This window comes from Hippocampus guttulatus, chromosome 8 (assembly GCF_054856545.1).
Source record: "Hippocampus guttulatus isolate MCC_2025c chromosome 8, RoL_Hgut_1.0, whole genome shotgun sequence".
NCBI classification, from domain to species: domain Eukaryota; kingdom Metazoa; phylum Chordata; class Actinopteri; order Syngnathiformes; family Syngnathidae; genus Hippocampus; species Hippocampus guttulatus.
This window is the reverse complement of record NC_141268.1, coordinates 20,778,663-20,793,537: the sequence shown is the minus strand read 5'-3', so window position 1 is coordinate 20,793,537 and position 14,875 is coordinate 20,778,663. Positions and strand designations below refer to the sequence as shown.

The 14,875-nt window shown below is 43.6% G+C and overlaps 2 protein-coding genes across 6 annotated transcripts in view; both read right to left on the bottom strand.

Annotated features, from left to right (window-relative positions):
• mtss1 (MTSS I-BAR domain containing 1) overlaps positions 1 to 700 on the bottom strand; it is a 29,492-nt gene extending 28,792 nt beyond the window's left edge. For all 3 annotated transcript variants that reach the window (XM_086117383.1, XM_086117385.1, XM_086117387.1), the window contains exon 1: positions 9 to 700. In XM_086117383.1, the coding sequence (XP_085973509.1) occupies positions 9 to 80 (72 nt within the window). In that variant the 5' untranslated portion in view covers positions 81 to 700. The remainder of the gene's footprint in view (positions 1 to 8) is intronic.
• A 2,274-nt stretch (positions 701 to 2,974) lies between these two features.
• On the bottom strand, positions 2,975 to 14,218 carry osgn1 (oxidative stress induced growth inhibitor 1). 3 transcript variants are annotated; one of them, XM_086118009.1, is made up of 7 exons: positions 13,836 to 14,218; positions 9,987 to 10,052; positions 8,020 to 8,348; positions 7,850 to 7,941; positions 7,025 to 7,224; positions 6,334 to 6,674; positions 2,975 to 6,046 (listed from the first exon to the last, which is right to left on the bottom strand). In XM_086118009.1, the coding sequence occupies exons 2-7, from the start codon at positions 10,042 to 10,044 to the stop codon at positions 5,501 to 5,503; spliced, it is 1,566 nt and encodes a 521-aa protein (XP_085974135.1). In that variant the 5' UTR covers positions 10,045 to 10,052; positions 13,836 to 14,218; the 3' UTR covers positions 2,975 to 5,500. The 3 variants fall into 3 exon arrangements, with proteins under 3 accessions (XP_085974135.1, XP_085974136.1, XP_085974137.1); XM_086118010.1 differs by lacking the exon at positions 13,836 to 14,218 and adding an exon at positions 10,133 to 10,704; XM_086118011.1 differs by lacking the exon at positions 13,836 to 14,218 and adding an exon at positions 10,206 to 10,704.
• Positions 14,219 to 14,875: the final 657 nt, after the last annotated feature.

The window sequence follows — 14,875 nt, the reverse complement described above, 5'->3', positions numbered from 1 at the left end:
ATGATTACCTTCATGTCGTTCATGATGAGCTGGAAGAGACCTCCCAAGGCGCTGCATTCCTTCTCTATGCCCGCATCCATTTTCCACACAGGCAAAAAAAAATCCTCCGGGACAACTTGGTCTTCTTTGAAAGAAAAACGAATAAAATATAATGTAAAAAAATGAAGTTTTCAAATACTCCCAATGGTAGGACAAATGGAGGCCTTTGGAGGAGGTTAACGTTACAGCACTCGTAGGGCAAAAGTCCAGTCTGTGTATGTGTGCGTCAAATCAACAGCTCCAAAAATGTGCAGTACAAGAAAAACGGACACAAAAATAGAGAAGGGAGGCTCTCAGCCGATGCTAGCCGCCGGCCATGCGGATAAATGTCCCGAAGAAGAGCACATTTTTCCTGACGGAAACGAGCGAGCTTGGCCGGGATATGATGAAAAGTTGGCCGCTGACTGCGAGCTAACCGCGGCTAGGTGGCTAACTCCGCTAGCAACCTGAAACTACGAGCGTGGACAGAGCGCTACTTCACCACTTCGTCTCTCGGTCGCTCTTCCGTCCTTCTACTTCTTTTTAAATGCTATTATTATTTTTTCTAAAAACGAAATTCACGCGTCATCGTTTCCCGGCGGACCGTCGTTGTTGCCTTGTGACGAGTTTCAGACGCAGCACTATCTGCAACCGACGGGGAGTCCTCGCTCCGACCTCGTTATTTCAAGTGAGAATGTTCGTCGTGCATATGTAACGTGTGTGGTTTTCTCGGAGTCACCAAGGTAGTCGTCGCCAGCAATTTCTACATCCTGTGCATAATTTCAAAATAAAATCTCAATTCCATCATCGGACTTGGTCCTTCTAGAAAGAGACAGGCAGTCAGAGTGCAGGGAAGTAATTTATAATTACCTCCCATGCGCACGATTGAGACACTCTCACACAAAAACTACTAGAACACTCTCACGTACGCTGCAGAAATTCTTTCAAACATCACGCTGATATACGCTCATATGATACACATATTTCAGGAGGCTGTGAGAGAGTTTTAGTTGTCATTATGAACAACAAATATCGACAAGAGTCAGAATGTTTGTGTGTGTGTGTGTGTGTGTGTATGTGCGTGCGTACAGTGTGTGAGAGAATATTTCAGCAATGAGTGAAAAAAATCACTTCAATGGTGGATGTGAGTGCGTTTCAGTCGTGCATGTGTAGTAAACGAGAGCTCTCAAATCACCTGGCATACTCTCACACGCAAAACAGAATGCTTTCCACTCATATACAAAACTCATCGGGGCAGAAAAAAAACTCTCATTCACAAAATTAAAACACTCCATACACAAAATTAAAATGGTCTCACACACACAACTGATTTTGTTTTACTCACACACTACTGAAACCGTTACACAAAGACACTACTGAAAAGTTCTCATACACACTACAGATTTTCAGCAGCTCATATCCTCTACTGAAATGCTCTCACACACAAAATAAACTCTCACACACTCGACTGCAACATCTCATTCACACAGCCGAAACCTTTCCTTACGAACCACTGAAATTCTGTCAATGCTACAAATTTTTCTCACACACTACTGAAACACTCACCACCACACACAAACACACGCACACACACACACGCGCGCACACACACGCACACACACACGCACACACACACACACACACACACACACGCAGGCACACGTTTTATTTTGAAGTCTGGGTCGTTATGTAGTTATGACTGCGTCCTGATGGCTTGACGTTGCGTATCCCGGTGGAGGGAGGTGTTTGTTGTAGAGAGAAGTTGTGGGGGTGTCCAGGAGGGGCGGAAAAACGAGTGACTAAACAGTCAGTCAACTTATTAGTCAGCCATAATTAATTTTAGTAAGTCAAGACTAACAGAGTACTGTTATACAGAACAAAATAGAATAGAGTAGAATAGAATAGTAAGACTTTATTGTCATTGTACATTGTACATCGTGTGTGCGTGTGCGTGTGCGTGTGTGCGTGTGTGTGTGTGTGTGTGTGTGTGTTTGGCTGAGTCATCCCCTGGCAACAAGCGAGTCACTACCCAATGTCGCCATAGCAACCATTTTAGATGTGCTGAATCATTGGGGCCAGCCAAATCCCAGTCTGGTTTCCATGGAAACGGGAATAATGGAATGTTTTTGTTTTTTTTGTGTAGATTGGATCCCTCTTTCCTTATACACTCATTTGACACATTTATCTTGTGTGATCTGTTGGATTATTGTTATTTTCTGTTAAATGTTCTGTAAAACAGTTCTGTTACAGATGCAACGATTGTGAAAGCACTATACGAATAAAGATGCATTGTAAAGTATTGTATTGCATCATATTATGCACGCAATGCCCATGCAATACATTACAAACCAAGGTTCCCTCGGTTCGGTTGTAATGAACGTTCAAGTTCAATACGTTTGCACTGAATCTTTAACCGGTGCTTGTTTTTAAAACATTTATTGAGTTTCAGGTTAGTGGAACTCTTATGTGTAATACATTTTAATCAAATAGTTTGTGGACTTTTTTACTTTTCCTATACAGTATTTTAACGCCGTGTGAGAGTAAGACATTCTTTCTTGGGTAGTACAGTATAGTACCTTCTGAAAAGTTGAAAAACGACTGCATTTGTTCTACCTTGTACAACAGTGACATCTGGTGGCATGAGACAACACCACTTAATGAAAATGAATTGCTTGCTCCTGTTTTTCCACTTAGAAAACGTTTATTTTTAGAAATATTTTATTTTACCATTTAAAACCAATCAATTAGCAATTTACTAAATTATATAATTGTCTTTAAAAAATATGCAGTGTAATGCAGTCATGTAGAAACAAACGAGTTTCACATCAACTGAAGCGTTGGTTTTTTTTGTTAAGAATTTTTCAGTCTGCAAAATAATCACAAACAATCGCCCTAACAATGAATGGTATCTTCCAAAACCTGTAAATTGGGTTGAACTAAACAGATAGGGAATAGGTAGGTTTGCACAGAAGTGCCTTTAATGTACACAATTTGATTGGATACAAACATCATATGGAGTACAAGCATCATCTTGTGCATATTGAAGTAGACAACAATCTAAATGTAATCATTTCGTTATTGATTGCATGAGATTGGAAGGCACCACTGGCTTGTCTGAAACGAGCCAATTCAGTGTCCGAGTTCGCAAAACTATACATACAAGTTGACTAAAGTTCAACACAAACATCATTGAGACAGGATGATCGGTTCATTTCAAATACAGTACAAGCATAAATGTGTTTTGCTTTTGCATGTTTGGCCAATAAATCAAATATTGTTGTCGCATAGTGGCCAAAAAAGTGGTCCAATTTGGAGTGCAAACAACAGGAAATTTTGTCATATCGTACAAAAAGTTTGAAAGGATTAAAAACACAAGTTAAAATTTTGCTTTGGCGTCTTTTTTTTTTAAACGACGTATGACAGCAAATACTATTAAAATCGGACCTAAAACGTCACCGGCACATAAAAACAATTGTCTTTATATTATTTCAAATGGTTAAAAAAAAGTTTAGAAATGAGAACAACTTGACTAAATTTGCTTTTAAAAAGTGAAATAAATTAGCTTTTTTTTTGGTTGAATTTTTAGGTCAAGTAAGGTAACTTCAAACTGTTCTACTGTCCTTTTGTCCCCCGGTGTTGCCAATGATTAACTTTTAAGTAAATCATCATTGGGAAAAGTCTAAATTCTTTTCTTGCAGGGACATGGAGGGGTGAGGAATAAAGTTATCAAGCGAGGTCCGAGGTCAGCGAGCAACCAAAATGAAGGATCCAGTGTTTGCATTTTTCGACCCAAGGTCTATTTTGTCTGCATACAAAGTTGTGGTGTCATTTTGGAAGCTGGTGAAGACCACGCGGTGTTTTCATGTTTTACACATGAACAAACTTCAAGTTTAAACAAATGTTTAAAAAAAATATGCAAAAAAGTCAAAAACATACAATGTACATTTAAACTTGATTTAGAAACGTTTTGGGTTTTTTTTAAATATCACAAAAAGCAATATAAAAAAATTACAAATATAGCATTTTTACATTAAAATTCCAATATTATTTATAACCTCTGCGTACACATTCTGAATGTGGGGCATCCATTTTACGTTGAAGTATCCTCACTCATTAGCATATCTCTGGGCCAGAGGTAGGGATATGCTCCAATTGTTTTTTTTTTTTTACACAAAGCAAGTGGAGGAAGTCAGAAAGGTATTTTTGAAGTATGTTTGAAGAAAGTATGGCTGTGAAATAAAAGTAGGCCCGAGGGAAGGAAGAAAGGCATACAGTAGGTGCCGTGTGAACAGTGTCAGATGAAGATGAACAAAACTGTCAAGAGTCATCACAGTGTATTGAATCATGACTTTGGTCATGGAATGAAGAATAGTTATATAGACACAGAATATATTCTTATCGTAAGAATGATCACACAAATGGATATTAAAAAAAAAAAAAAAAGAAGGAACCCCAAATTTCGGCTTGACTGACCTATTTTTGTTGTTTTGGTCATGTGACCGGGTTGAGGTTAGGATGAGGTTCTTAAAGTGGTAGACACACACCAGATGGCAACTTTAGCTGCGCATTAAAAAAAAAAAAAAGTAAAAACCCACACCTATTATGCCGTTTCTGTGCTTTGCCGTCATTTTGATTTGAGGAGCTTCATTTGGACAAATGTTGTCCTTTGCTGCCATCTGGTAGCAACCAGACAATTAAAAAAAAAAAGATATGAGATCCGTATCATGTAGAAGAAGGAACCATGCCGCAAACGGCAAAAATTTGCCATTAAGTGATGCGCCCAAACGAGTTCATGAACTCCCGCAGATGCCACACAATAGCAGCTAAGTGTTGCTCTTCTGTTTGACAGGGCTCTAGCCTCACTTCAACCTAATTGTGCTCATGTGTTGACATAGCTGAGCTATTATTTAAAGGACAAGTCAAGAGCACACTTTTCTTTCCAAGAATATGTTCTACGCTTTGCAGCCTCATCAGTCGAAGCGCGGCATGGGGGGGGGGGGGGGGGGGGGGGGCGATGGTCGGCCATTTTGCCATTTGATTTCGACTGAAAAATACATCACAGTTGTTCAGTGCTCAGGTAACAACCAATCATGGCTCAGCTTCGGAAAACAGGTGAGCCGTGAAGGAACGGTAATGACAAATTTTACCATGTCACGTAAACGTCGGAGCAAAATTTAGGTCCTTGGCACTAATATGCCACAGGTGGGCACCAAAGCACTACTTTTATGTCAGACATGGATTTGACCTAAGCACAAAAACATCAAATAACAGAGGATAGGGTAGATGAATTTGAAAGTAGTGCATGGCAAATATTTTTATCACATATTAGGATATGTAGGCCCAAGCTACGGCTCGAGGACGCCCGGTAAAACCACCGCTATGAAATGAAAGTTAAAAATAAAAAAAGAAGCAGATTTTTTCTTTTAAAGTCCAATTGCACAATGACGAAGGAAGGCCATTTGCACCTTCACTTCTCCAGCTGCTACAATCGTAACACCTCTGCCTGCCTGTCCACCCACTTATCAGCCAGTTGGTCCGAGGACCCTGGCGCTCCCACGCCGTCGCCCCCCCTTTGTCCCTTGGCGATATCGCTGGCTATGGCCAGGGCGCCACCCTTCAGGAACCGCACAAAGTTCTCCCCTACCAGCGGCCCCATGGCGTACATGCCGGGCCCGTCGGCCGCCACCACGCGGTTGGTGAAGGGATCCACGTCGATGGGGTTCCTGCGGCAGGTGACGGCCTCATCCGGGCGCACCCCCAGAGGGCGGCCCTGCTCGGGCAGGAAGGACAAGTTGGGGTGGGCACCGATCAGCACCAGCGCCTTGGATACTTGCACCACGCTACGCTGGCCCGAGTCCGACTGTAAGACGCATTTGCGGTCCGGCCGGAAAGAGACCACGCGGTGGCGCGGGAAGCTGAGGTAGCCGGAGTACGATGAGGAAGAGGAGGACGAGAAGCGTGGAGGCGAGGAAGACGAGTCCAGAGGAGACGCGGACTGGTGCTGCTGCTGCATCATCATTTGGTGAACCTGAAAAGAGACGCGGGGAAAATGTCAAGTGTCAAAAAGTTGTGGCTGAAATAAGGCTGCAACATAATGTGGAATAACGGAAGGACTGCGAATATTTCCTAGATGCTTTCCTTAGTTATTTATATTGTAAGAGATCTGCAAAAAAAATAAAAGTGTACTTTTTCCCGTCACATAAGAAAATGTGGAAAACGTGAATGACGAGCTGAACACAATTGGGCTCACCGTGTGTTCGTACCACATTGTACTGCAAACTTGTATTTTTACAGTTCGTAATAAAACCCGCTGACCTTGTGGTACTCCGGATAGAGCATCTTGGGCAGCTGGTTGAAGATGAGCCCGGGGTCGGTGACGGCGCGGCGGAAGGCGTGGTAGACGGGCGTGTTGAGGTGGTGGGCCGCCAGCACGGCGTCGGCGGCCGTAAGTCCGGCGCCCACCACGAGCACCGGGTCCGACGACTCGTCCAGCTCGCCACGGGAGATGGCGCCCTCCAGCTCCCAGAAGGAGTGGCACACGTAGGGCAGCGACTCGCCCTCCACGCCGAGCCGGGCGGGGATGTCGTGGGTGCCCGTCGCCAACACGACGTTGCGTGCCAGCAGGGAGAAGGGCACCTGCTCCACGGGAGAATCGTCTAGTGGAGGAAAGAAGACAATGAGCGGCGGATTTGCCAGACTATTAGCTTACCATGCTATTACAAATGCTAATATATGCTAAATTGCTATTGACGAGGTGCCGACACTAAATACAACACTCATGCTAAATGCTAATCGCCATGTGGCTGGTAAATGTGATGAACGCAAAGTAGCAACTTTAGCTTAGCATATGACCACATTGATTTTATTGAAATGATTTCAACAGGACAAATCCCCCCCCCCCCCGACCCAACCAACAGCTTTAATCAGCTGCCTAAAAGCCCGAAAACATGCGACTTGCACACCTGACGAACGTAGCCGACAATCGTCGCCCGATTATTGTCCCTACCTCCAAGATCCTCGCCCTCTCGGCACTGCAGTCCTTTAATCCTCCAGCAGCCGCGGGCGTCGCGGTTATCTGCGGGCTGCCTGGTGACCGAGGTGACGGTGGTCCCGCAGGCAAAGTTGTCCTCCAGGGACATTTGGGACACATAGTGCTGGTAGTAGGAGGCGATCTCGGCCGGCGTGGCGCGGTCGTTGCGCACGTTTCTGGCGTTGGAAACAAAACACTTGGACTTAGAAGCCCTTCTTCCACTTTATAGATTGGATTCTTGTTTCAGTTGTGTTGGTTCTGGTTGGGCTCATTGTTTCCGTTTTATTTGTAGTTCTGATTCGTGTTGCTTGACATTCTTGCTTTGGTTCACTTACTGGTTATACAGTCGTCATACTTGAGTTTTTATTCTGGTTCAGTTATTGATTGGTTCCGGTTCTACTTCTGGTTAAGGTCCCGATTTCTGCTCGGGCTTATGCCTTTTAATTATGCTTCTGGTTAGTCTCATTGTTTTGGGTCCAATTTTTATTTCTAGCTTTGCTATGGTCGTGTAGTAGTTTGGTTCTGAGACCGATTCTGGTGAGTGTCCTGGTCTTAGTTGTAGCTTATGGTTTTGATTCTGGTTTGTGTTCTTGTTGTGGTTCAGATTTTGTGAGTTTTGGGGGGTTTGTGCTCCTAGACTTCGAAAATTTCCACCAGGATACATGCACAAAAATGCATACATTTTTTATTTATTTTTGCTATCAAGGCCACCTAAAAAAATAAATAAATAAAAAATAAAAAACACCAATCCACCGATCTTGGTGCTGAGACCCAAAGAGCCAACGTCGGAACGTACTTTACCTTCTCTTGTCTTTCATCCACTCCTTCAGTTTAAGTCCGGGCAGCTCCATCCAGTTAGCAAGGCTTAGCGTTAGCATGGAGCCCTCCATGGCCTGAAGGCACACAAATGAGGATCAACTGTCTGGCAACGCAGTCGGAACGACGGGTTAGCATGTGTGCGCAACACCTACGTGCCAGGCTCCTCCCGGGGGCCCCTTCCCCAGCACCAAGTGTGGCACGGCTCTCTCCGGCTCATAGCGCCACTCGAGCGGGGAGATGTGGTCCAGGCCGAAGTCGCTGTCGGGCAACAGCAGCGAGTCGAAGAGCACGGCCACCGGGTTGGACGAGCGCCCCTGCAGACCCTCGCACAGGTACTCCAAGTCCTGCTCCAGCAGGGGCAGGCCGGGCTGCTCGGCCAGTTTGCTGTGCAGCAACGGGTTGGGATGCGACGCGCCGGGCGACAGGTAGGGGGTGTAGCCCGACAGCAGGTATGACAGACAGATCCCAGAGGGGCCGTTACCTGGGAAACAGGGATTAAGAAGAGCGGGCCTTTCAGGGCGCGAGATCGAGTGTCCAATGTCACACGCTCTCAATATTTGTCACACTTCACGCAATCGACCTTTTTGTTCTTCCTCCCTGGAATCCGAAACCATTTTGCGTCGCGCCACAACATTGGGATATGCTCTTCGTAAACTAACCATTAACGACACAACTTTTGTCTCGGCGTTTAAACATGAACATGAATACATGGACAACGGATTTGACATTACAAATGCTTTAGTGATCAAAATTTCATCGATTCTTTTATTTTTATTTTTTGCAGTGATGCATATTCTAAGCAGCCAAAATCGATTTTCAATTGATTTTCAGTGAATTGTGACATCCCCCTTCCTGGAAACGTTTTAGTCCTGAGCCATGAATCGGCAAATTTGCACACATCGTACTTTGAACTTTGTGCTCGAATTGGATAGAAACCAACAATCACACACGGATCACAACAATCAAACTTAAAAAAAAAAAAAAACTTGCATACAAGTATACATTCGTGACGCATGTTATGAATCATTTTGAATATCGATAACTTCCTGGGTTGTATGGCCATACCTCACCGCTATCATAATGTTTCTGTTTATCATCATTTTCAGGAACATTTCCTGTCAAGTGGTGCCAAAGTGCCAGAAGGAAATGCTCTTTGGCTCGCTTTATTTTACCCTTCCGGGTATTTACCTGATGATCCCTCTTAATGATAATTAGTTCTTTAAAAAAAATGTTTTTACTTATTAAATCATTAGCCAAAGGCCCCAAACATTTGCGGTCTTTAGTCGCTGGTTTTAAGAATGACACGAGTGGTTTTTGGAATACAACAAGAAATTTTCAGTTAAGATATGAATCCTTTCATTTCTTTTTTCCCTATTTAAGACATTGCGCACCCCCCCCCCCCCACAGCCCACAAATTAAATAAACAGAAACGCATTCTAGACATAACACTAACAATATCAACAATTCCCAATAAAAAGCCCAGAGTAAATCCAAATCTTTGACTGTACTAATTTGCGTTCACATCACGTTCTCAAGCAATTTGAGATCTGCAGATTTTGGGGGGTGGCTAATATGTCATTACAAGACCTATCCTCATTAAAAAAAAAAAAAAAAAAAAGGGCATAGAGACATATCTCTGAAGTAAGAGGAAACTCTTTCGTCAAGGTGTCAAAACTCAAAAGTACACTGCGGCTTTCGATATCGGCCCGATTTCTCCAGTATGTCTTTCGCTCGTATGTATAGATTGCGTTTGAGCATATGACATTCGGACAGACACCGAAAGCGGCGCTGTGCACCAAGTCCGCACGGCTAACACAAAATAAGGCGTCAACAGCAGAAGAGGTCTTTCAATCGGAAGCCGCATGTTAGGGAAGCTCCTGTTATATGATTGACGTCTACGGTCTTCACAATTTTGGTGTGTGCAAAGGCAGAAATGTCGACTTTGTGTCGTCTGTCGCGGTTTCCTGGCAGAATATTTGTTCGGGCTATTGGATCTGGTTAAACAATGCAGGTGTCGTCTAAGGTCTGTCACGGCAACCCATTCGTTTGCATGTGATGCGTGCGGTAAATGCGTACGCGCAAATGTGAGTGTGAGCGTGTTGTTTTCCGATTCGCTCACCTACGATCACCACCGGCAGAATCTCTCCGGAGACCGTTTCCTTGTCGTGAAGCTCCATGTTGTCGACTGAGGAGAAAGAACAAAGGCACACGACTTGTAAGGGCGCCTGCCTTGTTTTTGTTTTTTGGTCACATCATACCCATCACCTTTGTGATCTCGATTACAAACTCAGAATGTGCCCGCACGCGGATGTGCGCACGCACAAGCGCAGACACACACCTTCCTACCCGGGGAGAGGCCAGGCGAGTGAGTTCATGACTCCTGTCATCTGCCCACATATTTAAAACATGGCAACATGACTCCCGGAAACCAGAGAGTTGTGCAACCACGTGCGCACGCAGGCACACAGAAACACACCTCAGATTGCAAACAATGACAACTGAGGAGAGCCGACCAAAAGAGAGACACGCGTTTAGTCATTTATTCAGATTGTCCCTTTTGTTGCGCATGTGTTTCAGATTTTATTCAATGGTAACTGATACCCAGCCCTCTTGAATTCAATGTTTTTGCATTTTCTGCATTGCCAATTTGAAATAATGTCTCCTTTTTGAGTAAACAAAAGGAAATTAAATCATTTAAAAAAATTCGATTCATCGATTAATCGACAAAATGAACAGGTTAATCGGGTATTAAAATGATCATCCATTGCTGCCCCATATTAAATAACTGGTTAATTCTAATCAATAAAGAATTATGAGAACAAATTATTTTTTTAAAATATCTATTTTTCATTCAATCAAATGTGCCAACCCCCCCCCCTTCCAAGCACACCAATTTTTGCCCACTCCTCTACTAGGTCAACATAGCAGCTGCCAAGCACGTTGAAAACTACATTTAACTGGCAGTGCATGCTGGGAAATGTAGGCAGAGCCAGAAATTCTGCCAAGTCATGCTGACTTAGCCAGGCAAGATCATGAAAAATGTGCACGTACGCACACACACGCGCACACACACACACACACACACACACACACACACACACACACACACACACACACAGAGTCGCGGCTCAGGTGGTAGAGTGGTCATCTCCCACCGGAAGGGTTGTGGGCTCAAGGTCCAAGTGTCCTTGAGCATGATTGTGAACCCCTGGTCGGTCCTGATGTTGTGTTTGGTGTCAGTCGGCGAATTGAGGATTAGTTGTTGTTTGAATAGAACAAATAAAAGCCCAACCACTGCTTGTAGAGCGAGAGAGCGTGAGAGAGCAAGAGAGAGAGAAAAAGGGTGTGCAGTTGCATAAGTGTCTGGCACGGAGCCAAGTTGGAGTCCTGGCAGCCGAGAGTCCGCTGGAAGGAGCTCATCTTGGCTGTCATCCAACACGGAGGCCTCCTCCTCGTCGGTTGATATAACAAGTCGGTTCCACCTGGACCCCGCTCAAAAACGTAGCTTGTGTGTCCCGGCCTCGCCGTGGAAATGACCTCGGCAGGCCAAGCGGGGAAACAAAAGTCACTTTTCATGGGTTGGGAGGAGATGTGGAACATTCCACAACATGTTCGTTCCATGCCGTTTGCGTTCGACGTGGCCTTTTGGACATGCGCAGAACTTTGGCCAAGGAGGCTAAACTCCATTTTCACATCTTTTTTGTGATATTTTTACACGGCAAGCAATTTTCAATTTGTGCCACGCCGATTTTGTAAGGGTAGGAAATTTTACTTCAAGTAGCCTAGTCAGTCGTTTAAGTTTTCCTCATCAGAAATTTACAACAACCCTGTTTTTGGGAAGGCAGCAAAAATCCATCATGAGTTTTCACTTTTTTTTTTATGGTTAACTTTCCAAGGCCTAACTTGTATGGGACACCAAAACGCTGCAGCAATTACAGTAACTAGTGAGATAATAGTTAAATAATTCCCTCAAAACATCCATCATGGCATTTTTTGCTTTTTAGCAGATGAAACTTCAGTTTCAGTTTTATGACTTCCAAACGTACACTTCTGAGTCTATATTGTTGGGATTGTAGTTTTTTTCCCCCCGTAAATGACTAGTGAGAAGTTCCGGCACGGGTGGATGGAGTTATTCGACTGGCCGCCTGACGCTTTGGGGTCATAGCGCCAGCAGTTTGCCCATTTCTTTCCTCTTTTGATAACGCACTTTGATAAACCGGCCGGATAGTCCCAAGAGTTGCGCCTTTGACATAGTGCTTTCACTTTTTGAACTTTCCACGGCCACGCCTCCGCAGCATGACTCAGCTGGTTCCCGACTTGTTCGCCAAACCACAGCACCACAAGTGAAGTGATCGCGAATGTTAAGACGTTAACGGGCTAACCTCCTTCGGTCGCTCGTCAGTGGTGCTTCTTCTGTCGGCGGACGGCCAGACGGGGAACCTAATTGGAATTATCTGCCGATGAGGCCATAAAGTAGCTGCTGGCGTGGCTTCTGTATACAAACAAGCACGGATGATTTTTTTCTTCACCGTGTCTGTCAGGAGAGTTCAGTCAGTTTTTTTTTTCCCCCTTTTGTTAATCTTTGCAATGCAAATGACTTCTGAAGCCAGTCCTCTCGGCCATCATTTCCTTATTGCCACTGTTCTGTACATTTCCATCATTCCTAAAATGACAGTACAATTTGTTTGTGGGGCTAATTTTCAACGGAACGCATTTTTTTTTGGAACGGCTTTGTTTTCCCCTCTGGGACTATTGTGCCTGTTGACTCCCTCAAGAGAAAGCAAGATTTAAATCGAAAAGATGATGCAATTGGAATTTCCAATTTGTTGCCCTCGGATCCAAATGGACTGAATGACGCCATACCAACTGCACTTGCAATCTAATCTAAAGTTATGCAAATTAGCAGCCACACTCTATCACTGATTAAGTCACTGCCTGACTCACTGGCAAACTAACTAAATGAATAAATCGACGATTAACTGATTTATTCACTGAGTAACAGGTTGGTTAACTGACCGACTAACTAACTAACTAACTGACCAACAAATTGGGTATCCAATGGACAAACCAAGTAGTCCACCAACTAACAGACAAACAGATGGAGTCACTAACTAGTAGACCTACTGACTGACTAACTAACCAACCAAATGACTAGTTGACAAATGGACTAGCTGACTAAATGACAATTGGACTGACTGAGAAATAACTCACCGACTAACTAACTCACTGACTGATTGCATTGCTAACTAACTGACTGACAAACAAACAATTAAGAGACTGAGTGAAAAAGTACTGGAGAGAATCAAATAAAATATTGACTGACTAATTGGCTTCCTGAGTATCCAACGAAATGCCCGACAAGCCAACTAAACAAATAAATGATAAAGTGACTGGTTGTCACATACAAGTTGTTGGAATCTTGGCTCCGTTCCCACCATTGTCCCACGACAGTACAAGTCACGTACGGCCTTGACACGCATGCAGCAATTAAACGATTGCATTTTTTTCCAACATGCGTTTTAATGTAATAGCTTGTTTGCATAATAGTAATTACTATTGAATGTAAAATGAAGGTGGGCTGGATACCGGAGCCAAAAATAAATCTGCTGATTCAAGCATTCAGGATAGCATATAAAGTACAGTAGCATCGTGATCCGAGTTACATAATCATCATGACATGTACAGTACAATGCAAAGCTGTTTTTTCTCTTGTAAATTGCAACACGTCACGTGCACGGTGTGTGATACTGCGCAATGTTATTAATTTTTTTATACATATTTTTTCTAAAATAAATGGAGTATCTACTTCGTAAAGTGTGTTAGTAGGGTACAGAAAAAAAAAGCCCACGAGCCACTCACTCACGCATGCGCAATACCAACAAGGCCAGAAACACCATTGTGTGGATTTCTTGCGCATGCGCAACTCACAAACGCCAAGGCAGCCATCATAGTCGCGATAACCACTCACCGGTATTTCTCGGTCTCGGACTTTCTTCTACTTGTTCCACTACAAAGAAGCAAGGATGTTCTTCTTCTTGCCTCCCTCCCGGTCAGTCGCTTGTCTGCCGTCTCGTTGCTGGCCTTATTGAACGTGGACGAGCGGCGTGAAGGTGGCCGCTCGCCGCCGCACATTCACACATTATATAGCACCATGAGCAGTCGTGTCGCTATCCAATCAGCGGCGACTTGGGACCGTGCCCCGCCCCCCATCCGTTGCTATGGTTAATGAAGATCGTCGATCATAAAGAAGAAGCTCCACCACATCGTAAAAGAGAGCGTAAAAAAAGCGAACATATATATATATATCTATATATATAGATATATACACACTGTATACACACACACACATATACAGAGAGAGAGAGAGAGAGAAAAGCTTGAAGAAAAAAAAACTCAAAAAATGCCACTCCCCACATACACATATATACATATGTACACATATATACACATATATATATATATATATATATATATAGTGTGTGTGTGTGTGTAAAAACTATAATATATATACCTGTATATATATATATATATAGAGAGAGAGAGAGAGAGTTTTTACACATAGATAGTCAGGTTTTGACTATTTTTCAATTGTTTTGCTTTTTTTTGAGAATCAAGTCCTTAGCACAGTGTGCTGGTTGGCACGTCTGCCTCACAATTCTGAGGTCTTCCTATGTGCAATTTGTATGTTGCTACCGTTTGCGCTGATTTCAGCATTTACTCCAGGTTCATTGACCACTAAATTGCCCAGTAGAGTAAATGTGAGTGTGAATGGCTGTGTGTAGATACAGAGAAAGGGTCAAGGGTTATATAAAGATACCCACCCAGACATGCCCACCCAATTTTAAGTCAGTCAGGAGCCCCTGACGGTGTTTCCCGCTTTCCCAAAATGATCATCAAACTTTGACACTGCTTCAAACCAAAATGGCTGACTTCCACTTCGATGGATATCCTGAATCCTTGAGACTTTTTCATCCATCCTGTTATGATGAACATGCCCACACATATTCG